This window comes from Bos mutus, chromosome 15, assembly GCF_027580195.1.
Source record: "Bos mutus isolate GX-2022 chromosome 15, NWIPB_WYAK_1.1, whole genome shotgun sequence".
NCBI lineage: Eukaryota > Metazoa > Chordata > Mammalia > Artiodactyla > Bovidae > Bos > Bos mutus.
Genome location: NC_091631.1, coordinates 61,230,477 through 61,257,702, shown reverse-complemented (window position 1 = coordinate 61,257,702; position 27,226 = coordinate 61,230,477). Strand labels below are relative to the sequence as shown.

At 37.1% G+C, this 27,226-nt stretch overlaps 1 protein-coding gene across 1 annotated transcript in view; it reads left to right on the top strand.

Moving 5' to 3' along the window:
• The window catches only part of DDX10 (DEAD-box helicase 10), a 313,415-nt gene that overhangs the window by 272,856 nt on the left and 13,333 nt on the right, over window positions 1-27,226 (top strand). The window contains exon 17 of the mRNA XM_070384255.1: window positions 7,889-8,025. Within this exon, the coding sequence (XP_070240356.1) occupies window positions 7,889-8,025 (137 nt within the window). The remainder of the gene's footprint in view (window positions 1-7,888; window positions 8,026-27,226) is intronic.

Genomic DNA, 27,226 nt, shown 5'->3' with positions numbered 1-27,226 from the left:
AGACCTTGTCTTATTCACTGCTACATCCCCAGTACCTAACAGTATACCTGTACTGTGTCTCCTTAATAAAATCTTGTTGAAGGAAGACATTTTTGGTAAAGCATCTTCATAATATTTACTAAACTTTCTTAGATCATACTTAACATGTACAACTATGCTTAGGAACTTTTTTTTTTTTTTTTGATTCTCTGAATCAGTCTGATTCTCTGAAATGTACTATATATATATAGCCATGTGGTCCACAGAGTCTAGTTGATTCTCCCTTCTTAACATCTCTCATACCTATTGCCCACCTCCATCTCCACTGCCACTTCCTTCATTGAATCCCTTGCCTTACCTGGATTGTTGTATCTGTAGTTTTAAACTGATATCCTACTTTCAGATCTTATATACTCCAACCTCCCTTCCCATTGCTGCCAGAGTGCAGCATCTTTAAGATACAAATTTTAGTCTCCTGTATTTGAGTATTTAAGGATACTTAAATACTTCCCTTTTACTTAGAGCAATGAGTTTCCAGCTGTGATGATCTAACAGACTGATACATCACAGTCACCTGCAAGGTGATAGATGTGTCATAGTATCTGTGCCGTCTCTCATGAAAAAGTCCAGAGAGAGATAAAAGCCATATTTATATATTAGCTTTTAAATGGTTCATGGAATCACAAGGATAGAGCAAGACAGAGCAGCTAAAATGTCCAGTGTCCATTGTTATTTTTTTGCTACTTTATATAACTAAAAAGAGCATACTTCTAAGCTAGATTTTGCCAGAAAGACACTCAGTACTTTTTTCTAGAGTGTTTTCATCATGGAAATACCCTCTTTCCTTAGTTGCTTTTATTTATGCTTTGTCAGTTTGTTGTAGATGATAGGTTTTGTTTATTTTTAATAGCTTAAATATGGCAACCCACTCCAGTATTCTTGCCTGGAGAATCCCATGGACGGAGGAGCCTGGTGGGTTACAGTCCACGGGGTTGCAAAGAGTCGGACATGACTGAGTGACTTCACTTTCACTTTTCACTTTATTAATAGAGGCATGTTGTACCTGTTAATACAAGTATTATACATTTTTATAGTTACATATTTCTAACCCTTCAATGAATGAACTAAAAGAAAAAAGATCAATATGCATATGTCTTTATCCATCATCTCTATACTTCTAGTAGGGTGAAATTGTGTTTCTAAAAGGAATTATTGCCAACTTAAATGTATTTGTTATTGTCATGAATTGAGGAGTATAATGCAGTACAGACAGTATGGTATAGTATCAACAGTGGATCTTCTTATAGATCAGGAAATAGCAAGACCTGAATGTTGGTAGTTCAAGAGAGTCATGGTAATACAAGTCCTAATAATATTTTATCCCTTTAAAAATAAATTTTCATCATTTTGAATTAGTATTTTCCTTTTATCAAATAGATAAACATGTACAATGGAATATTGAGTTTATTTCTTATTATATTATACTTATGAAGGCCACTTTATAGTAAATTTTAAAGGAGCATATTCAGTGATTTTAGGTATTAAAATACCTAATAATAGCTGAGTACTGTGGGTTAGAGAGCATTTGCAGTTTGAATCCAGGCAAGGTAATTCTCTATTAGAATGGAAATCTAATAATCCTCAGAAAAACCTAAGAGAATTCAGTGTTTCTATAATACATTATCTACAGTGTCTAGTTTTCTACAAAAATATAAAACATGTAATTAAGCAGAAAATTGTGACCCATGGCCAAGAAAAAATAGTCAATAGTCAAAATTAGTCAACAAAGCCAAAAGCTGGTTCTTTGAAAGGATAAATAAAATTGATAAACCATTAGCCAGACTCATCAAGAAACAAAGGGAGAAAAATCAAATCAATAAAATTAGAAACGAAAATGGAGAGATCACAACAGACAACACAGAAATACAAAGGATCATAAGAGACTATTATCAACAATTATATGCCAATAAAATGGACAATGAGGAAGAAATGGACAAATTCTTAGAAAAGTACAGCTTTCCAAAACTCGACCAGGAAGAAATAGAAAACCTTAACAGACCCATCACAAGCACGGAAATTGAAACTGTAATCAAAAATCTTCCAGCAAACAAAAGCCCAGGTCCAGACGGCTTCACAGCTGAATTCTACCAAAAATTTAGAGAAGAGCTAACACCTATCCTGCTCAAACTCTTCCAGAAAATTGCAGAGGAAGGTAAACTTCCAAACTCATTCTAGGAGGCCACCATCACCCTAATACCAAAACCTGACAAAGATCCCACAAAAAAAGGAAACTACAGGCCAATATCATTGATGAACATAGATGCAAAAATCCTAAACAAAATTCTAGCAATCAGAATCCAACAACACATTAAAAAGATCATACACCATGACCAAGTGGGCTTTATCCCAGGGATGCAAGGATTCTTCAATATCTGCAAATCAATCAATGTAATACACCACATTAACAAATTGAAAAACAAAAACCATATGATTATCTCAATAGATGCAGAGAAAGCCTTTGACAAAATTCAACACCCATTTATGATAAAAACTCTCCAGAAAGCAGGAATAGAAGGAACATACCTCAACATAATAAAAGCTATATATGACAAACCCACAGCAAACATTATCCTCAATGGTGAAAAATTGAAAGCATTTCCTCTAAAGTCAGGAACAAGACAAGGGTGCCCACTTTCACCACTACTATTCAACATAGTTTTGGAAGTTTTGGCCACAGCAATCAGAGCAGAAAAAGAAATAAAAGGAATCCAAATTGGAAAAGAAGAAGTAAAACTCTCACTATTTGCAGATGACATGATCCTCTACATAGAAAACCCTAAAGACTCCACCAGAAAATTACTAGGACTAATCAATGATTATAGTAAAGTAGCAGGATATAAAATCAACACATAGAAATCCCTTGCATTCCTATACACTAATAATGAGAAAACAGAAAGAGAAATTAAGGAAACAATTCCATTCACCATTGCAACAAAAAGAATAAAATACTTAGGAATATATCTACCTAAAGAAACTAAAGACCTATATATAGAAAACTATAAAACACTGGTGAAAGAAATCAAAGAGGACACTAATAGATGGAGAAATATACCATGTTCATGGATTGGAAGAATCAATATAGGGAAAATGAGTATACTACCCAAAGCAATTTATAGATTCAATGCAATCCCTATCAAGCTACCAACAGTATTCTTCACAGAGCTAGAACAAATAATTTCACAATTTGTATGGAAATACAAAAAACCTCGAATAGCCAAAGCGATCTTGAGAAAGAAAAATGGAACTGGAGGAATCAACCTACCTGACTTCAGGCTCTACTACAAAGCCACAGTTATCAAGACAGTATGGTACTGGCATAAAGACAGAAATATTGATCAATGGAACAAAATAGAAAGCCCAGAGATAAATCCACGCACATATGGACACCTTATCTTTGACAAAGGAGGCAAGAATATACAATGGATTAAAGACAATCTCTTTAACAAGTGGTGCTGGGAAATCTGGTCAACCACTTGTAAAAGAATGAAACTAGAACACTTTCTAACACCATATACAAAAATAAACTCAAAATGGATTAAAGATCTCAATGTAAGACCAGAAACTATAAAACTCCTAGAGGAGAACATAGGCAAAACACTCTCTGACATACATCACAGCAGGATCCTTTATGACCCACCTCCCAGAATATTGGAAATAAAAGCAAAAATAAACAAATGGGACCTAATTAAACTTAAAAGCTTCTGTACATCAAAGGAAACTATTAGCAAGGTGAAAAGACAGCCTTCAGAATGGGAGAAAATAATAGCAAATGAAGCAACCGACAAACAACTAATCTCAAAAATACACAAGCAACTCCTACAGCTCAACTCTAGAAAAATAAATGACCCAATCAAAAAATGGGCCAAAGATCTAAATAGACATTTCTCCAAAGAAGACATACAGATGGCTAACAAACACATGAAAAGATGCTCAACATCACTCATTATCAGAGAAATGCAAATCAAAACCATTATGAGATACCATTTCACACCAGTCAGAATGGCTGCAATCCAAAAGTCTACAAATAATAAATGCTGGAGAGGGTGTGGAGAAAAGGGAACCCTCTTACACTGTTGGTGGGAATGCAAACTAGTACAGCCACTATGGAGAACAGTGTGGAGATTCCTTAAAAAACTGGAAATAGAACTGCCTTATGATCCAGCAATCCCACTGCTGGGCATACACACTGAGGAAACCAGAAGGGAAAGAGACATGTGTACCCCAATGTTCATTGCAGCACTGTTTATAATAGCCAGGACATGGAAGCAACCTAGATGTCCATCAGCAGATGAATGGATAAGAAAGCTGTGATACATATACACAATGGAGTATTACTCAGCCATTAAAAAGAATACATTTGAATCAGTTCTAATGAGGTGGATGAAACTGGAGCCTATTATACAGAGTGAAGTAAGCCAGAAGGACAAACACCAATACAGTATACTAACACATATATATGGAATTTAGAAAGATGGTAACGATAACCCTGTATGTGAGACAGCAAAAGAGACACTGATGTATAGAACAGGCTTATGGACTCTGTGGGAGAGGGAGAGGGTGGGAAGATTTGGGAGAATGGCATTGAAACATGTGAAATGTCATGTATGAAACGAGATGCCAGTCCAGGTTCAATGCACGATGCTGGATGCTTGGGGCTGGTGCACTGGGACGACCCAGAGGGATGGTATGGGAGGAAAAAAAAAAAAATTTAAAAAAAAAAAAAAAAAGGAAACTCTTGTTAGCCCAGATTTGAATGTATCAAAGATTTCAGTGCAGCTATTTTAAATGGTAAAAGGATTAAGAGAAAACATGTTTGAAGAATTAAAAGAAAATATAGACATGTGAATAAACAGGTAGGTAGCCTCCCCAGAGCAGGAATATAACCCATGGAAATGATGGAAACAAATATAATCAAAACAAAAAGAAACGTAGCCTTAGACCTGAAAGCACAATTACTGTAAAGTTTTTGCTGGGTGGTCTGAAAAATGGTTGAAATTGTCAGGAAAAAAAAAAAACCAATAGCAGCAGACCTGGTGCCTCAATAGAAATGACCCTTTGCAAAGAACAGAAAGAAAAAAGACTGAAGAAAAATGAGCAAAACTAAGAGAACTGTGAAGTAGTCTAATATGCAGTGTTTTGCAATCATGGAAGGAATGGTGAGAAAGAGGCATAAAAATATTTGAAGAAATAATAGCCAAAGCTTCCCAAATTTAGTGTAAAGCATTGATGAATCTAAGAGGATTGTAGAACCTGAAGAAAGATGAATATAAAGGAAAACCTTTCTTAGACACATCATAGTCTAACTGCTTTATGATAAAGAGAAAATTTTGAAAGCAGCCAGAGGAAAACAAGATTTGTTGCTTACATGTCAAGGGAAAAAAAAAAACTGAAATTATTTCTTGCTAATGAAAAGTCCCAAACATTTAAGAAAAAAATTATGCTGTGTGCTCGGTCATGTCCAACTCTTTGTGATCCCATGGACTGTAGCCTGCTAGGCTCCTCTATCCATGGAATTTTCCAGACAAGAATACTGGAGTGGGTTGACATTTCCTACTCCGGGGAATCTTCCCGACCCAGGGATCGAATCTCTGTCTCCTGCATCTCCCTGCATTGGCAGGCAGATTCTCTATAATGCCACTAGGAAAAAATGAGAATTTTGGAAAACTTATATCCACTAATAGCTTTCCAATACTTTGAAAGACATTTTTAAATGATACTGATTAATATTAAGAAATATGATTTTAAAAAATATTGTATACTTGAAATGTGTTAACGTTTGAAGAACCACATAAGGAAGACATGGATATTTTAGTGAATCATTATTTTCCAAATGACCAATGCACAGTGTTATGAAATCATTCACTGATTAAAAAAAGATTCATTCAAAGTGCAAAGTAGACCTATGGATTTTAATGTAACAGGATGTAGAAAGTGTCTTAATAATGGCTTCAGATTCCGCATTGGAACGACTTTTTAAGAAACTGACATTCATCGATACTTATTGTATAATATCAAAGGAGAAGAAAGAACTACACCTATCTTAAAAGGCTACTAAATGACTTTTCCCTTTCCCATCTCTGAGAGACTGGAATTTTCTGCATATATTTCAACCAAAACAACATATTGAATACAAAAGCAGATATAAGAATCCAAATACCCTTCTTCTGAGCCAGACATTAAGAGATTTGTTTAAAATGTAAAACATAGTTCTTTTGTTTTGGAATTTGTAGCTATTTTCATAAAACACTATGTTAACATATGTTAATATATAGTGATACAGAGATTATTATTATTGCTTTTAAATTAATGAATTTTTTAAAATTCTGAGTGTAAACTTCTAATACAGTAAATGATATTAGATATAATCCACGTTAAGACAAGCTCTTTGGACCAAAAAAGCTTAAGATTTATTGGGTTGACCAAATAGTTTGTTCAGAAAACCCAAACCAATTTTTTGGCCAACACAATACTTTGGTAATTCTCTGTCTGCACCTTTTAGATAGCAGATTCCTTTGAGAGCATCAGACTGGAAAATTGGAATATCTTGTAACTTGGGAGATTAGTGTTCTTCAGTACATGATGACATTCAGTTTTTGTTGATATCCTTGATTATTTCAAGTGGACCATATAGTAATATGTTGTTGAGTGTGCTGCTTACTGCCTCTAAGGGCAGCCTTTTCTTTTTCCCTTCTGATACTTGTTTCCAGACCCTTTATTTTTAGCAGGGAATTTTACCAGGAAAGCAATAAGGGACTTTTACAGTGTGACTAATCCTTATTTTCTTTACTTCTACCTCCTTTTGTTATGTTTAGAGGTTATCAAGGGAAAGCTGTTCAAAAAGTGTTATCAGACTTCAGGCTTCAGTAGAGGCCTACACAGTCAATAGCCGTGATATTCTGAGTCGTTACTCAGTTTCTGAGAAAGAACAGTAAACATTTGAAATCAAAGAATCATTGAATCATATGGTGTAAAGAAAATTTATAAAGTGTACCCAGTAAGAGAGATTAATCCAGAATTGTTATTTAGTCCTGCTTACTGCTTATAATCTGATAAATGCATGTGACAATGTTAGTTTGTATTTCTTATCTACCAGGTGACAAAACCAATTTGCCAAAGATAAATTTGTTATAAGGGATGTTCATTACATAAAATGTGTAGTAAATTTATTTTAATTTTGCATTACTTTGGTCTTTGACAAAAATAAACCATTGCAGAACAAAGTAAAAAAAGCCTGCCTACCTACCTACTTACATGAAACTATGAAACTGGATAGTTTCAACTTTCTGTATCTTGGTATTCATCCTATTTTTTTTTCATCGTTCTTAGTGACTTTGTATACTTACTTTGAATTTAGAAGGTCCCTTACTATTAATGAGCTTGTAAAGATTTGATTGTCATTTTAAGGCTTATTGTGGTTATAAAATTATCAGGCAAATGTTCCTGTATGCTCTCATTTGGCTTTTTATATCTTTACCTAATATTTTTGGTAGCCTTGAAATTTGCATAGTGAACAGGAGCACTAAAACAGATTTATTTTATACTTTTATTTACTTGATAGTTGAGTAACTTGGAAGTAATTAAACTGTCAAATTTTTCCTATATTGCATATAAGGGACTTAATAATGATTTACTTTTTGAATCATATTTTGTTTTACTTTTGAAATGATGTGGTTTTTTTCCCTCAGTGCAGATGATTATGGTTCTGAAAGTCACATAGAGGCCTTCACCAGAATAGAAGACTTCTAATTTGAGGATCTCAATTAGCAGTATTTATTTGGGGCTAGAAACTTATTTATTATTTATTTATCAGCTGTTTTCTTAAACCACAGTTTTCCTTGTGTTTTCTTAGGCTAGAGATGAAGAGGAAGCCTTTCTGGATTGGAGCGATGATGATGATGATGGATTTGATCCAAGCACACTTCCAGATCCAGATAAGTACAGAAGCTCTGAAGAGTCAGATAGTGAAGATATGGAAAATAAAATCAGGTATGTTTTTACTGTTGGTAACATTAAGACTAGGAATCTTCTCCTTTTAATAAATTCAAAAGATGTGTGGAGACAAATATCTCATGCTCTTCTCATTGTTTTAGAGGCCCTTCTACTGTTCATACCTGTTTAACAGATATATGGGTGATAAAGAGTTGTATCTTTTTCTTGGTCTATTCTTTTCTTCTCTCTCTTTTTGAATCTTTATGCTTAAGTATTTGATCCACTAGGATATATTTATTGCAAACAGAGATAAGATTTTATTTCGATTTACTGATGAGATTATTGTTAAAAATTATCTCTGAATTTTTAAATCACATTCTTTGATATAAAAGTAAGAAACACATAAAATAATGGACAACTCATATGTAAACAGCCCTCTCTCAAATGTGGACTTATTTGTTGCCATGCCAAAAGCAGAAATGTAATGAATTGAATGACCTGCTCAGCACTTGTTTTCAGAGTACGATGTATTAGGTTATATTGCAATTCTGTTGATTTAGAAGTTGAGAAAATTGAACTGCATGGACATTCTAAATCAATGAGCCTATTTAGGCACAAGGAGGATACTAATGCTGGATGAAGTTAATGTGATTGAAGGGGAGAGGAGACTGGTTGGAACCCCTCAAGTGCTAGTCTGAAAAGTTTGAAGTTGAAAAAAATAGGCCCCAGAGAGCTATATAATCTGGCTTTAAGCATTATAAAGAGGTCTCAAAAAAGATTATCCCCTTAGAGAAATGATACAGCGAGATCATTTCATTTACTCTTTATTTTAATCTGTGCTCATCTAGACATAGAATTATTTTATAATAGTGAAAATGACCCATCCAAAATGCAGTCTTCCCATGTGATGCCAGAAACTTGAGATTTTTACTGTTGGACAACTCGGTTATGGATATAGTAGTGCTCCTAACCCAAGAAGCATCACAGGTGAAAACAGTTTGTTAGGATTTAGAAAAAATATGTAAATGATAAGGGTTAAATAATTTAGGTCCAGAGCATAATGTTAATCTTTAGAAATTGACCTCTAAGAGTAAATACCTGCTTCAGAGTTTCTTGGTGCACATGTCCAGACCTTGATGAGCTATCAGTATGGTTAAATTTGTTGCCCTTTTTATTCTTATATAAATGCCCTTCTTTCAGAGTGATTTCTGGGATCTCCATTTCAATAGGTGGGGTTTTAACACACATGACTTTATATCAGTAACTTCCAAATGCTCTGTGTAATTTTTCTCTCTGAAGGGAAATTTAATTGGTTCTTACAGTTTGTTATTTGGCCATGTTTTCCATATCTCTCTAACATAACTTGAAAACATAGGGCCAACTTTTGAAGTCATTGGTAAGATGACAGCAGTCCTTCTGTATCTGATTTGTAAGGATTTTTTTTCTAACATTTTGGGTAACTTCTGAGTTGTCCTTAATCTTCAGACAGCAGACATTTCGTTTCATTCTTTTGGCATTTCTTACCTTCTTAGTGACATTTCTCTCCTACCTCCTAGTTAATATGACTTTCTCTAATAGTTTCACATTTCATCCTTTTAATTAGCCTGTAAATGCTTTGTAGCCAGAAACTCTTTTTATATCAACACATTCAGCTCCAGTCTCTACTCATCTCTCCAACATTAATGTAATAGGCACAGAGAAAGGCCCTGAAATAGTTGCATTGATTAATTAATTGAGGAAGGAGATTTATAGAGTAAAAGAGAAGTATAATGGTAAGCAACTATACAACTGATCCTAATAGCTTAAATGAGACAAGAAATGATGGAATATGTTGTTGGAGAACTGGAAGAAGCCAGGTTCAGATAGTGTAGTGGTGATGGACAAGACAGTAGGAATACCTTGAGAGATGCCAAAGCATCTAATTCAGTGGCAAGGGTTTAGATGGGAAATATTTTTTTTGTTATTTCATGTGTTTAGTTTTGGCTGTGCTCAGTCTTCACTACTCTTCGTTGCAGTGGACGGGTTTCTCACTGCGGTGGCTTCTGTTGCTGTGGAGCACAGGCTCTAGGGTGCACAGGATTCAACAGTGTGGCTCCTGGGCTTTAGAGAACCAGTTGTGGTACACAGGTTTAGCTGGTTCATGGTGTGTAGGATTGTCTTGGATCAGGGATCAAACTCATGTCTCCTGCATCGGCAGGTGGATTCTTTACCACTGCACCACCAGGAAAGCCCCAGATCGGAAATATTTAAGCATTATGTAAAAATTAAAATAGTTTTAAGTGCAGGCATAACTGGAAACTACACTAGCAGAGATTGAAAGGAATTGCAAAACTTTGGTTTTAGGCCAAAGAGAAATTATCTTTTGTTGAAAAGAATATCAACAAAGCCTTTATTCCATTAGTGCCTTTAGGGGCTTCCTAGAAGTTTCATCTTCTGTATGAGCACAGTAATTGTCTAGTCCAACCGCCTCCTCTCAGATGAAAAAAACGAGCTTTCAAAGGATAAAATAATTTGTCTGTGATCACAGTACAAGTTAAGGACAGATCAGTGTAATCTGCCAGAATCAAATTGATTCCTTGGTTCTAAGACTCCAATCAGCTTATGTAGAATTACTCAGGCATTAGGAGAGATAGCTCAGGAAAACTATATCGAGACAAATGTAATGTTATTTGACTGAAGATCTGATCCATGGACTAATAGGATAGATTGACTGGACCATGGTTTCCCAGCCTCAGCACTGCTGACATTGTGGCCCAGATGAGTCTTTGTTTTGAGGGGTTTGGGGTGGCTGTAGACTGTTTAGCATCATCCTCTACCACTAGCACCTCCTCAGTTGAGATAAGGATTATTCTCAGACATTGCCAGATATCCTTCGGGGAGGAAATTCTGTCACAGTTGGACAACCAGTGGACTAAACCCCAGAATGGCAGAACGTATCACTAGTGCCTTAATTGCCCAGTCCCTCATCCAAGGTGGGCTTTGTATTCTGTCCATTTAGCCCTAGCAGTCCTTCTCAGACAGGGCCATCAATCATTTGGGATCAGTATACAAGATAAAACCTGTTTTCCATTCCTGGTCTAGAGGGCAAGGTTTAGGGTAATTTGCAAGTAATAGTCTGCATGGGAAACTTACACTCTCATTTTCTCTTCTCTCTTGAAATTACTTTAGTGGCAATGAATAAAGATACATGTAAACTAACAACCACATTGTTTTAAATAAGAGAAGGTATTCACAAGTAAATTCACACTGCACTAGAATTTTGACAGTAGTAATTGCTTCTGCTGTGCGTAATGATAGCACCAATACAATCTCCCTGTATTGTTCAGTTTTGCTATATCTTGGTTTCTTTGCCTCTCATGAACATGACTAAATGCTAAGATTTTGTGACATTAGCTTTAGATGATCCTCCTGGCTTGTTCACCGGGTTTATTTGGTTCACAGTTTCTAGCTTCTACTCAATAATTGCAGCAACAGCTAGTGTTCCCGCCTCTTGGTCACCCTCACTGCCACTGTTCTCTGGATATTAATTATCATTTTCAGATACAAGTTTGTATGGGGCTGGATATACCGGTTAGAAAGTGGCTTTTAGTCCCAAACTAAATAGTACAAGCTAATTTCTTTGAAAGTTCCCTTTGTGTATTTCTTTTACCTTCACTTTGGTGACACTCATAGATATTCAGCTCAAGTAACGATTTGGTCTCTCTACTTGGAAAGACACTTGTAGGAAACAGGCAAAGGAGAGCCACATTTAGTGGAGGACAACTGACCTTGGGATCAATAATTCCTCTTCAGGAAGATCTGATAGAATTTTAAAGAGTCTGTACATCTGTCCTTCTCAGCTTGGTATTTAGCCACAGTAGAATTTAAACCCTCCTTAACCCTCTCTAGAATTATCAGAATTGTCATTTCTATCACTGAAATTCAAAAGAGATTCTGATACATGAATCAGCTCCTTTAAATTCTCATGACAAAAAGATGTCTTGCTTATAGTATGCTCAATTATATGACCCTTAGTTCCTTTTGAGGGATTTTAAAAATAAATGCTGCTGTTAATAGCTCCATTTATCCACAGAAACAGAGCTATGAAATATAGGGAGTGGGTAATCTACCTATCGTATAGAAGAATGTCAGCTGGCTAGTCAGTAGCAGATGCCTGAACTCCATTGGCAGCTCTGAACTTTTGTGTGCTGTTTTTAAAACTAGGTAAGGAAGAGAGAGCTTGCTTTGATGATCTCTGATTTCTTTTCTTTTCTTCTTCTTCCATCTTACAATTGGTCCAGGCTGTGTTTTACTCGGTGGCTTTCATTTCTGATTCCTTCTATAGAATTAGCATAGGTAGAATTAGTATAAAATGCTAGGATTTCTTGTTGTTACTGTTATTAAAAATAGAACAATTTGGTAGAAAACCTGGCTCTTTGTTGCTGTGGACTTTGTGACATCAGAGAATTCATTGGTCTCCTGGGAGTTACATGGAATCATGTATTCTTATCTCCAGTGTTTTGTTTTTGTTTTTGTTTTTTTACTTTACAATATTGTATTGGTTTTGCCATACATCAACATGCATCCGCCATGGGTGTACACATGTTCCCCATCCTGAACCCCCCTCCCACCTCCCTCCCCATACCATCCCTCTGGGTCATCCTAGTGCACCAGCCCCAAGCTTCCTGTATCCTGCATCAAACCTGGACTGGCGATTCGTTTCTTATATAATATTATACATGCTTCAGTGCCATTCTCCCAAATCATCCCCCCCCCCGCCCCCGCCCCACCTAGAGTCCAAAAGACTGTTCTATACATCTGTGTCTCTTTTGCTGTCTCGCATACAGGGTTGTCATTACCATCTTTCTAAGTTCCATATATATGCGTTAGTATACTGTATTGGTGTTTTTCTTTCTGGCTTACTTCACTCTGTATAATAGGCTCCAGTTTCATCCACCTCATTAGAACTGACTCAAATGTATTCTTTTTAATGGCTGAGTAATACTCCATTGTGTATATGTACCACAGCTTTCTTATCCATTCATCTGCTGATGGACATCTAGGTTGCTTCCATGTCCTGGCTATTATAAACAGTGCTGTGATGAACATTGGGGTACACGTGTCTCTTTCAATTCTCCAGTGAGTTTTGATACAGATTTTTTATACTTTTTGAGGACATAAGACCTCAAATATTGCTTGCAATTATCTTTGTATTTATAAATGATTTTTCATTTTTTTTATCTTCAAAATAGTTCATAGAGTAGAGTTATACTGCTTTCATAATAAACGTTTTGACAAGCTTCTATATGTGATGCTAAGAGCTGCAGAAAGAACTTTTTGCTTTATTTAAATCACATCCTGATTGCTTAAGAGTTAAAAATATCTTCTTGATCTGTAATCTCTGGCTTCTTGTCACATTTCCTCCATGCGTTCTTTCAACTGAGAATTTTTTTTGTACCTATCCTGTGCCAGGCATAGTGCAGGTACAGAGGATAAAACATTAAGCAAGAAAAATACTTTCCGAGCTTTGACAGACCTTTTAGTTTAGTGACGGTTACAGATGGATAAACAAGCAATTACAAACCAGCATGTTAGTTAAGTACTGTGATTTGTGCACTGGCAGAGGTGATGGGGAGAGGAGTAGGTAAGCCTGAAAATGATGTGCCTAAGTCTTGGGCTTGGCAAACTAGAAATAGCTTCCTGAAGGGCGTGATGGCTCAGCTAAACCTGAATTGAGTTTGTTATAAGAGAGCAGGGAGAAGGGTAAATTGCCTTATAAAGAAAGCTGAGCACAGAAGAATTAATACTTTTGAACTGCGGTGTTGGAGAAGACTCTTGAGAGTCTCTTGGACTGCAAGGAGATCCAACCAGTCCATCCTAAAGGAGATCAGTCCTAGGTGTTCATTGGAAGGACTGATGTTGAAACTGAAACTCCAGTACTTTGGCCACCTGATACAAAGAGCTGACTCTTTTGAAAAGACCCTGATGCGGGGTAAGATTGAGAGCGAGAGGAGAAGGGAACGACAGAGGGTGAGATGGTTGGATGGCATCACTGACTTAATGGACATGAGTTTGGGTAAACTCCAGGAATTGGTGATGGACAGGGAGGCCTGGCGTGCTGCAGTCCATGGGGTCGCAAAGAGCTGGACACGACTGAGTGACTGAACCGAATGGCCTTTGAAGTGAGACAAGTAACTTTAACCGTATTCCAGTTAAATTCTTCTGTTAATAAATGTGTTCCTTTTAGCTGTGCCTCACAAGCTGAGAGAAATTTGGTTCTGAACATGTAATGTAAGATTAATTTTTATATATCTTGTAGCATTCATCATGTTTGGTTTATGGCCATCTTCATGTGGATTGCTAATGATATGAAAATTTGTAAAGTATTGAATACTAAGGAAAAGAAGCAGCTGGATGTTCCAGATATTCATTATCCAGTCAAATTAAGTTTTTAATATTTATAATCTTAATATTTTTCAAACAAAAAAGGGAAAGTGAAAAAGTTTGTGATTAGACTGCACTGTGTCAATGTTTTCTTCACAGACCACAGTCTCTGGCTAAGGCAGATTGCTTTATATTGTTATGTGGTAGGGTATTTGGTAGATTATTTTAGGTGGTCTAAGATCTCTCACATGTGTAATTTGTAGTGAGACTGTTGGCATAATTTAGACATAAAAACCTTTGTATGGATTGATAACCTTTTCTTGTACAAGGTAAATTTTCACATCTAATATAATTAGCTATTCTTTTTGCTTAGTCTGACACAGCTCTAAATCAAAAGGCTGATCAAGGATTTTTGTCTTTTTTTTTTTTTTTCATTTGTTGGGGGTTTTGTTTTGTTTTAAAAATCTGTTTTATGCTAGTTTTCTGTTTCTGAGTGAACTTGCCCATCTTTAAAAGTTATCTCTTACTTGAAGGAGATGCACTACTTTAATCTATATGGTTTCTCTTAGTGTTGTTCTGTGATAACTCTTAAATAAATTTTGCCCAGCAAATACCCTTCTAAGACTTTACAGTCAGCTTTCTTTATATGTGGGAGACTTTTTTACCAGGAAAAGAAATATGTATACATCAAAGATAAATTTGGGGAGAAGGAAAATTCCCAGAAAGCATTTTCCTTTCTAAACTGGTTTTATTTGGGGCTGGGTGTTGCACATTATGCATTTTATATAAATTGGTGGAATCATAAGTGCTAAATATAGGGGATGATTTTTGAAGGGATTTTTTTCTTACTCAGAGTCTAGGTGATTGTTAAATAGGACTGGCTATAGTTTTCACTTACTTGAACCACTATTCACTGGTGAATCTAGATGTGGGTGGTAGATATGGAAAGACGTTGGCTCAGCTTAATGATATTATTAATGACTTTATTATGTGACTGCCATTCTTTCCTTTTATTCTTTTTAACTTCAGGAGGTATATCCCTGATTCCAATATGCCTAGCAACTTTCAAGAGAAAATCTCAATCATCTCTTCTTTGTGAAATACAAAGTTCATGACCTATCAGATTTCATAGAGCTTTTATCATAACTTAGTGAGTTATGAATGATGAGTTAATTTACTTGACTTTCTTTAAATTTTATTCCTTTTGTCTTTCTCCCTTTTGCCACTGCCCTGAAACAAAAACATATCCTGTTGTGATGTAAAGCATAAATGGAGAAACTTCCAAGGCAGATTGTTGGGATAGCAGGGAGGCAGGGAGTAAGCAGGGTGTAGCGGGTGAGAAGGCAGTATTTTTTTGTCTTCAGACTCTTAAGGGAAAGGTTGATACCCACTGAGGAAGGGAAGGTATTATTTTCTTGGATTAGAGTTGGGAAAGGGAAGACATATTTTAAGAAATACAGTATTTAAGAAGCTCCTAGTTTGACCTTACTTGTTCCTACAATTATTGAGCAGAAGCATGAAAATGAAAGTCGCTCAGCTGTGTCCGACTCTTTGTTACCCCATGGACTATACAGTCCATGAAATTCTCCAGACCAGAATACTGGAGTGGGTAGCCATTCCCTTCTCCAGGGGATCTTCCCAACCCAGTGGTTGAACCCAGGTCTCCCGCATTGCAAGCAGATTCTTTACCAGCTAAGCCACCAGGGCAGCCCAAAGCTAGAAACAGTGCAGTAAATAAAACTCTCAGGTTTTAACCCTATGTGTTCTACTCCTCTGTCATTTAGCCACCACTGAATAACTGTTACTCAATGGCAGCGGTAGGTTTGCCATGTTTCAGAAGTGCAGGATCTCTAAGAAGTTGGGTGAATGGCTGAGGATGCCATGAGACCAGAATGAACCATCTCTTAAGGGTGATGAAACACCTCTAAGGGTTCTCTTGATTTCTGCCCTGATGATGTTGCATGGCAACTTTGCTTTCACTGAAAAGACTGTTGAAAATGACACTTTCTTAGGACCATCCTTGAGAGTGATGTCACCCTTTTTTTCATTTCACAGTGCTTCATGTAGAATACATTAATGTCAACGACTATATTACATCATTTTCCTTATCCATTCCTCTTTTAGAATTTTAGGTTGTATCCATTTTTACTTTTTTGATTCTTGTTATTTGGTTTTGTTTTGTTTTTGCTATTGTAAGTAATTCTTTAATGGATAACTTTGTTGAACATTGGGTTTTCTGTCTCTTAAAATCATTTGAAGGACTAATGAAGAGTAAGATGAAAGTGTAAAACTTAATTTCGCCAGATAGTTAGAACACTGGGGACATGATTGGGTAGATGATGATCATGAATATTAAAAACTAATCAGTGAAAGTAGTTTGAGGAGAAAAGCTAATGTGTTTTTGGGGAGCAGAAATGTTGTACATACAGATTAGTAGCAAGATAAATCCATAATATAAACTGAACTCTTGTGAATGTTTAAACTTTTTAATCTGGGAGAAGAGAAATCATTATGTATGTCTTCTAAATTCCAACAGAGCAGAGCTTCTTAACCTGGACTTGATGGATGAACTTTAGGGGAATCTCAAACATGTTTATTGTGAGATGGGGGAGCCAAACTTTTTGCCCATCTCAAATGATGTTGTGTGTTTTTTAGAAGGAAACATGTACATGTGATTGCAATCCCCTGCCTGCTGTTGCCCTCTCACAATCCCCAACCTTTTCTGATTATTAGAATTCTGATCTAAGAGGTTATCTTCTGCTCTTACAGTTATATTTGTAGTGAATGCTGAGCCAATCAATATTTTCTTTGACTAAATTGTTTTTGCAAATCTGTTTCTAGTACCAAGCAGCTAGAAAAGAGACATCTTAAGGACATGATACATTTTCAGTTCCATTTCTATATGTGGAAGCCTTCACCATCAGAAGGAAGCTGGGCAGATTTTATGGAATGTACTGAAGTAATTAATCTTCATTAGGATTGTTGCCATGGCCTTGTAAATGAAAATTTATGATAAGAGGAAAAGTCTGGCACTACATATTTGAATACCAGAATGCCAATATTTAAAGATAGGTATAAAGATTTCTGAGAATTTTTTAATGGTCCCAAGGTCATTTATTATTAACTTAAAATTCTTTAAGAAGAAGTCCAAGCTGCATTTACTGATATGAATGCAAGAAGGAGAGTTTTATATAAATAAGAGCAAGTGAACATTCAGATGCTGAACTCTGGTAGCGTTCCACACACTGTTTGGCAGCATGTTGTAAAAGGACACCCACAGGTTTCTGTGTGAGTGAATTCTCCCTGTCCTCAGCTTCCTTGCAGCTAGATCAGTATGCAGTTTCACCTCATTTCTTGTGTGCGTTCCAAAAAAAGAGAAGAAAAGCACGAGGTTGAAAAGCTGTACAGAGACTGTAGTAGAAGGAGTGTGCTTTCTTCCATCAGCCACCTATCCTGGCTTTTGTCAGATATCTGAATAGGCTTGTATGGCAATGTTGATCCTCCATTTTATGATACCAACACATACCAACTTGCACAGCCCTAATTGTACATGAACCAATATAGCTGCCACAGAAGTTAGGAGCTCTAACATTCGGCATCATGATGCTTTCTGGCGGCACAATCTCTTCCAGTGTCAGACTTACAGAATCCCAAGTGATTATGGTTACCATTTTGTAGCTTAATTATTGGAACCGTTTGTCCCAGTGTCCTTGGAAGTGTAGGGATTATATTGTGTTTCTGTAAAACCCTAGTATACCAGGGAAGAAGCTGAAAGGTTTTCCCAACAGATCTTTCCTTCTTTGATGTTTTGGCCACAATCATATCAGACAGCACTTGGAATGTTCTTGAGGCTTGGAGTAGCAGTTCCAAGTTCAGGCCCTGTAGGCCAGGGAGTGTGGTTTCCAGATTACAGAGAATGTTCTCATCTCTTGTATTGGAGTTTACTTACACATCATTTATTTAAAGTATGCTCACATCACTTATTTAAAGTAAACTATTTAACAGTTAGTAGACTTTCTATCAGAGAACGCAATGTCACCCCACTCCAGTACTCTTGCCTGGAAAATCCCATGGATGGAGCAGCCTGGTAGGCTGCAGTCCATGGGGTCGCTAAGAGTCGGACACGACTGAGCGACTTCACTTTCACTTTTCACTTTCATGTATTTGAGAAGGAAATGGCAAAGCACTCCAGTGTTCTTGCCTGGAGAATCCCAGGGACGGGGGGGCCTGGAGGGCCGCCGTCTCTGGGGTCGCACAGAGTCGGACACGACTGAAGCGACGCAGCAGCAGCAGCAGCAGCAGCAGCAGCAGCAGACTTTCTATTCATGGCAAGTACTGATGATTACATTCTTCTTGTTGGAATGTCCCATCCCTTTCTACATCTGTTAAAACTATTGACTAAAGCTTCCTAAGGGCCAGAGGGAGAATTTTTTAAAATCAAGTCAAATAAGACATGTAGTTTCCTCTACATGAAAAAGTATTATATCAATGAATCAAACTCCTTCCTTCTGCTTTTAAGTATTAAAATATGTGGGAATTTAAACTATGTCTCTATGTCTGTTCCTCAAAGAATGGTCTCAGAAGCATCTGTATTACGGAAATAGTTGCTTTAGCAGGTCTAACATACGAATTACATGAGGTTTTATGAACCAGGCTTCCTGGGTAGCTCTAGTGGTAAAGAACCCACCTGCAGAAGACATAAGAGACACAGATTCAATCCCTGGGTTGGGAAGATCCCCTGGAGGAGGGCATGGCAACCCACTCCAGTATTCTTGCCCCTGGAGAATCCCATGAAAAGAGGAGCCAGGCAAGCTGCAGTCCAGTGGGTTGCAAAGAGTCGAACACAACTCGAGCAACTTAGCACGCATGCATGAACACTATGAACCAAGAAATGGAATGACTTTCCCACGGGCACCACTGCATATAGTTTGGAATATGGATGTACATTCCATATCCGAAACTTAGCAACATGCAGAGAAGTACGAGTTTTATGAAATTAAGTCTCTGTTAGAACAAAGGCAGGCTGTTTTGCCCTATGGAAAAATCGCAACTTCTGGAGTCAGGTAGACTGACCTAAGTTTGAATGTTCATTTCTTTTATAAGTTGTAGGCCATATCAAGTTATTTTACTTAATCTCTCTGACCTTCAGTTTTCTTCATCAATTGAATGATGATAATTCTTACCTTGCAAAGTAAGAGTATAAACTAAGAATATAAACCAGGAAGATATAAACTAAGAAGAAAGCAGAGTATGATATGTAATAGTCATTAATATAATCATTTTTAACTATAAAAACAAAACTATGGCAGGAGTTTTTAAATAAGTGTATACACTTATAAGAATAGGATATCTTCTGGGATATCAACTTTCTTCTTTCCTCCTCATCAAAATCTTTCATTAAGAAAAAAAAATCATTCATTACACCCCATAAACACAACGTGGCAGACCCTATTTTCACAACACTACAGAACTACCCTACAGACCAGTGCTGCATGATATAATGAAAATGATGTCATTAAAATATCCTATTCAGTGTATGGATGAAGAGTCTGTATTACCAGATTGGAATGTGGGAAATGTCTTTACTTGTCTATTTTTCTTCCTTAGTGTTTTCATTATTCAGGAATTAAACATACTGAAAGTTTACTAAGTACTTGGCATAGAGCAAGAGAAATATTAGATCCCAGTCCTCATAAAGCTTATATTCCAGTGAGTGAATGTAAAAAGAAGAGATGGTGATAAGGGCCATGAAAGTGATAAATGTAGGGTAATGAGAGAGGAATTGGGAGAGTTTGCTTTATATAAAGTGGTTAGGAATAACCTCTCTGAAGTGAAACATGAAGAATTATTGAAAGCCCTCTCTTTAGGAAAGAGGAAATCATTCATCCTAACATTCTAACCATGAATTGCTTGTACAGTTATTAAAATTTAAATATTTATCTTAAAAGCATCTCTATAATTATATGGCTGCCAGAGATTCCTTTTTTTCATTCCATCATCCTTCAACCATGTGTCTGTCCTGACTGTGAATCTAGTTGGTTTGATAGAGGGTGATGAGGATGAGAAGCAGCTGCTACTCTAGTCCACAGAGTGGCAGCTTATTGGAATGGTGTATACTAGCATGAAGTTTACAGGGACAGGAGAACTGAGCACACCAGTGGAAGACTCGGAACGGCTTAAGTTACGTGCTCATAACCTACGACGTGGATTATTAGTTAAAGCAGCATGTCATTCACTGAGGATAAGAGGAGAAAACTGGAATGTATTTTTATGTTTAAGTATTTAGGTTATAATGTGTTGATGGTGTATCAGCTCTTTCGAACTATGCAAATCTTCTTCTTATTAACTATGTACATATCATTTCTGTAGCAACCTTAGAACAGTAGAAATTGAATGAAAAGTGGAGTTCTTATATATCCCTTGCCCCTGTCCCCCACATCCTTTCCTGTTGTCAACAGAACTGAGCAGTTACATGTTACTTAGCCGTAAAAATGAATGAGTTACTGCCATTTGCAATAATGTCAGTAGACCTTGACATTGTCTAGAGAGTATTATGCTTAGTGAAATAAGTCAGAGAAAGACAGATACTGTATATGTCATCATTTATATACTGAGTCTAAAAAAGAAATGAATGTATATAGCAAAACAGAAATAGACTCACAAATAAATACAACGAACTAGTGGTTACCACTAGTAATTACCAGTGGGAAGAGGGGAGGTCAAGATAGGAGTATGGGATTAAGACATACTAACTACCAGGTATAATATAAAAAAGAAACGAGGATATATTATATAGCACATGGAAATATAGCCATTATTTTATAGTAAGTTTAAGTGGAGTACAAGCTGTGTACTGAATTACTGTGTTGTACACCTGAAACTAACATAATACTCTAAATCAACTGTTCTTCAATTAAAAAAGAGAGAAGATAGTTGGAGAAACTATAATATTTATAACGCATTTACTCTGCATTCAGTTCAGCTCAGTTCACTTCAGTTGCTCAATCGTATCCAACTCTTTGCGACCCCATGAACCACAGCACACCAGGCCTCCCTGTCCATCATCAGCTCCCGAAGTCCACCCAAACCCATGTCCATCGAGTCAGTGATGCCATCCAACCATCTCATCCTCTGTCATCCCCTTCTCCTCCTGCCTTCAATCTTTCCCAGCATCAGGGTCTTTTCCAATGAGTCAGCTCTTCACATGAGGTGGCCAAAATACTGGAGTTCCAGCTTCAACATCAGTCCTCCAATAAACACCCAGGACTGATCTCCTTCAGAATGCACTGGTTGGATCTCCTTGCAGTCCAAGGGACTCTCAAGAGTCTGCTCCAGCACCACAGTTCAAAAGCATCAATTCTTTAGCACTCAGCTTTCTTCACAATCCAACTCTCACATCCATACATGACCACTGGAAAAACCATAGCCTTGACTACACGGACCTTTGTGACAAAGTAATATCTCTGCTTTTCAATAGGCTCTCTAGGTTGGTCATAACTTTCCTTCCAAGGAGTAAGCGTCTTTTAATTTCATGGCTGCAATCACCATTTGCAGTGATTTTGGAGCCCAGAAAAATAAAGTCAGGCACTGTTTCCACTGTTTCCACGTCTATTTGCCATGAAGTGATGGGACCAGTTACCATGGTCTTAATTTTCTGAATGTTGAGTTTTAAGTCAACTTTTTCACTCTCCTCTTTCACTTTTATCAAGAGGCTCTTTAGTTCTTTTTCACTTTCTGCCGTAAAGGTGGTGTCATCTGCATATCTGAGGTTATTGATATTCCTCCCGGCAATCTTGATTCCAGCTTGTGCTTCCTCCAGCCCAGAGTTTCTCATGATGTATTCTGCATATAAGTTAAATAAGCAGGGTGACAATATACAACCTTGACGTACTCCTTTTCCTATTTGGAACCAGTCTGTTGTTCCATGTCCAGTTCTAACTGTTGCTTCCTGACCTGCATATAGGTTTCTCAAGAGGCAGGTCAGGTGGTCTGATATTCCCATCTCTTTCAGAATTTTCCACAGTTGATTGTGATCCACACAGTCAAAGGCTTTGGCATAGTCAATAAAGCAGAAATAGATGTTTTTCTGGAACTCTCTTGCTTTTTCCATGATCCAGCGGATGTTGGCAATTTGATCTCTGGTTCCTCTGCCTTTTCTAAAACCAGCTTGAACATCTGGAAGTTCACAGTTCATGTATTGCTGAAGCCTGGCTTGGAGAATTTTAAGCATTACTTTACTAGCATGTGAGATGAGCGCAATTGTGTGGTAGTTTGAGCATTCTTTGGCATTGCCTTTCTTTGGGATTGGAATGAAAACTCACCTTTTCCAGTCCTGTGGCCACTGCTGTGTTTTCCAAATTTGCTGGCATATTGAGTGCAGCACTTTCACAGCATCATCTTTCAGGATTTGGAATAGCTCAACTGGAATTCCATCACCTCCACTAGCTTTGTTCATAGTGATGCTTCCTAAGGCACACTTGACTTCATATTCTAGGATGTCTGGCTCTAGGTGAGTGATCACACCATCGTGATCATCTTGGTCATGAAGATCTTTTTTGTACAGTTCTTCTGTGTATTCTTGCCACCTCTTCTTAATATCTTCTGCTTCTGTTAGGTCCATACCATTTCTGTCCTTTATCGAGCCCATCTTTGCATGAAATGTTCCTTTGGTATCTCTGATTTTCTTGAAGAGATCTCTAGTCTTTCCCATTCTGTTATTTTCCTCTATTTCTTTGCATTGATCACTGAGGAAGGCTTTCTTATCTCTTCTTGCTATTCTTTGGAACTCTGCATTCAGATGCTTATATCTTTCCTTTTCTCCTTTGCCTTTCACTTCCCTTCTTTTCACAGCTATTGGTAAGGCCTCCTCAGCCAACCATTTTGCTTTTTTGCATTTCTTTTTCTTGGGGATGGTCTTGATTCCTGTCTCCTGTACAATGTCACGAACCTCCATCCATAGTTCATCAGGCACTCTATCAGATTTAGTCCCTTAAATCTATTTCTCACTTCCACTGTATAGTCGTAAGGGATTTGATTTAGGTCATACCTGAATGGTCTAGTGGTTTTCTCCACTTTCTTCAATTTCAGTCTGAATTTGGCAATAAGGAGTTCACGATCCAAGCCACAGTCAGCTCCCGGTCTTGTTTTTGCTAACTGTATAGAGCTTCTCCATCTTTGGCTGCAAAGAATATAATCAATCTGATTTCGGTGTTGACCATCTGGTGATGTCCATGTGTAGAGTCTTCTCTTGTTTTGTTGGAAGAGGGTGTTTGCTATGACCAGTGGCAGAATTCTATTAGTCTTTGCCTTGCTTCATTCTGTACTCCAAGGCCAAATTTGCCTATTACTCCAGGTGTTTCTTGACTTCCTGCTTTTGCATTCCAGTCCTTATTTATCAATTATCTTCTATGAGATAGATATTAATCACAATTTACAAATTAGAAATTAACACTTCATGAAGTTAAACAGCTTTCCCAAGTTTTGGCATTTGTTGCATTTTAGTCAAGTCTGACTCCAAAGCCACTTTTTCCATACCAGATTTTTTATAAAACTGTCAAGTGACTGATTTAAAAAAGCAGACATTTCAACATTAAACATGCTAGAAGAAAAATATATTCTTTACATTATGAGATGTATACATCCCAGAGGAGTTACATGTCTTTTTCAAAGAAAATAAAAATTACTGTTTTTTCATTGAATCAAAATGGCAAGTTATACTCCTTCTCTAATGTTGATGTAGTATTTAATTCCTTACTCTGAGTCTGCAGTTATTGGATGCTTCTTCTTTCTAGTAGTATTTTCCCTATGCAGTTAACGTTTTACTTTTCACTGTAGCTTTGATCTTTGGATTTCTTTGGAATTAATGATATGCTACTTGAAAAAAAATACAGTCCAGATTTTAATGTCCGCTTATATACTGGCTGACACAGAAATTAAGAATGTGATTTTTAGAGATCATTCTACCTAACTTTATGTAATTGAGTGGGTTGGATATTTAGCAGTATAGAAGCTTAGCTTTGTGAGTTTATTCATCATTTATTTAAGAAGTACTTATTGAGTCTCTGGATACTAGGGAATGTGATTGCAAAGAATAAGACAGTTTTTTTCTTCAAGAAACTTGAGATCTGATGGGTGAACCATCTAAGTGGAGCATTTCCTAGGGTGTAGCTGAGGAGTGCATAGCCCTAGGGGGTCACCTAAGAGGGGGCACTTAACCTAGACTAGGATGGTCTGGGAGGCTTCCCAGGGTTGAGTCAGGAGAAGGAGGAGAATGAATGACAAATATGGGCAAAGCTTTCAAATTAAGATAGTGTCAGAGGTGCTAGGAAGACTTAGATGAATTTGAGAGAGATTAGTGAAGAAATGATCAATTAAATTAAAGATGCGAAGAAGTGGTTAAAGGATGACTTCTAGGCTTTTAGTAGGGGTATTACTGTTTGCTTGGAAGGAAAATATAGGAGAAAGAATATATTGGGGGGGAAACGGGTAGTAGTTAGGGACATGTTGCATTTGCACACCTTTGAAAATACAGATAGATAGCCAAGATCCAGTTGAATATGCTGATCTGGTGGTTAGGAAGGAATTCTAGGCTAAAGATGCATATTTTATAAGTCAAAAGCACTGTGGAAGATAGTGAGTTATGGAATTTAGCCATAACATGACCGTAGGATTTTGAAAACATGGTTTATATGACTTTGAAAAGCATATGCAAAGTTGAAATTTAGAACACTGGGAACTTGTGCTATTAAAAACAAGGGGTTAGTCAGCAGACTGGAGCCTGTGTACCCACAAACCAGACTGAGTGCTGTGAGAGTTCTCCCAGGCATAAGGCTTTCCCCTGTGACTGTTGCAACTTGAATTAAAAGCAGAGTTTGTTGAAACCTTGCCTGCCTTCTTCATTGCAGTAATGATACTTTTCAGGACTTGAAGAACCTTCAAAAAGGTCATGATTTCTGTCTTTCAGATGAGTGGACATTTATTGAATGACTTCTTTTTATTAATTGGAGGAAAATTGCTTTACAATGTTGTGTTGGTTTCTGCCCTCCAACTACGTGAATCAGTCATAATTACCCATATATCCCCTCTCTTGAGCCTCCCTCCTCTCCCTGAATGACTTCTTTATTCAAATCATCTTCACAGATAAAGAAGACAAACAGCCCCAGACTACAAAAACCTAAAAATTTAGTAGACACAGGAAGAAATCTGTACAGAATTTACTGTAATACTATTCAGAATGAGTGCAATGAAAGAGGCACAGACAGTATGTAAAATGGAATTATGTGAAGGGAATCTTTGAGGAAAAGGTAGCATTTGAACTGGGCTTTGATAAGGAGGATTCAAATAGTTGTAAAACAGAAAAGGTAATTCCAAATGGAGATAAACGAAATTGAGAACCTAGAACATATTCAGGGAATAAAATGTAGTCCAGAGGAACAGAGTATATTAAAGAGGGGTAATGCAGAATAGGGTACAGAGGCAGGCAATACAAGAAGGCAGTCCCTGAAGTGTTGATGAAGAATTGCAAGAACCAAGGTGTATTTTACAAAGAGTCCTCTTTTAAGCATATGTTGGGTTGCCAGGAATGGGAGCACTGTTACATGGGAGACATAAAGGTTTCAGTTCAGTTCAGTCGCTCAGTCGTGTCCGACTCTTTGCGACCCCATGAATCGCAGCACACCAGGCCTCCCTGCCCATCACCAACTCCCAGAGTTCACTCAAAATCACGTCTGTCGAGTCGGTGATGCCATCCAGCCATCTCATCCTCTGTCGTCCCCTTCTCCTCCAGCCCCCAATCCCTCCCAGCATCAGAGTCTTTTCCAATGAGTCAGCTCTTCGCATGAGGTGGCCAAAGTACTGGAGTTTCAGCTTTAGCATCATTCCTTCCAAAGAACACCCAGGACTGATCTCCTTTAGAATGCACTGGTTGGATGTCTTTGCAGTCCAAGGGACTCTGAAGAGTCTGCTCCAACACCACAGTTCAAAAGCATCAATTCTTCGGCACTCAGCTTTCTTCACAATCCAACTCTCACATCCATACATGACCGCTGGGAAAACCATAGCCTTGACTAGACGAACCTTTGTTGGCAAAGTAATGTCTCTGCTTTTTAATATGCTATCTAGGTTGGTCATAACTTTTCTTCCAAGGAGTAACCATCTAAAGTATGATAATTCAACAAGAACCTGGATTTAAGAAAACTGGTTTTTAACCTTTTCCTTTTTTCTTAGGGCATAGTGGGCATGGAAATCATTATTAAATGGCTTTTTTTAAAAAGCTTAATATGTAAATCTGAAAAGTATAATCCGTGGAGCACAGTTCTCAAGTCTAGAACAGTGACTTCCAATGTTTTCATTTGCTTTCAACTCCTGTGGTCCCTCTGTTTTGAAAAATTTTTGTCTTTCAAGAAAGTTAACAAAAAGTTAATGTTTCACATTTGTTTTATTAACAAAGGCATAGTTTCCAGTCCTCCCAAGCTTGTAAGTATTCACAAAGCTCAGCTATTATTATTTCAGACAAAAGCAAAAAAATGTATACCTTAGTCTAGGGCATACAGTTGCAGGCATTTTGAAATGCTGAAAATAACCCATGACCCATCTATCACGACAAAAGAAATCTTACCTTTCCCCATACTTCTGTGGATCCAGAGACCCAGGTTGAAGCTTTTGTAGCACACTTATTTATGCTTTGAAGTATATAGAATTACAAAGAATAATTGTAATTCTTTGCTCAGAACTACATTTCCTTTCAAATCTGATTCTTCTTTTTTAATTGCAAAGAGTAATACAGGCTTGTTACAGAAAAACTGAGATACATATACCAGCAAAAAAGAATATTTTAAAAAATCTTCCCAAATCTTATTCAGTGCAAACATAAGTGCAGCCTTTTTAAACAAAGATA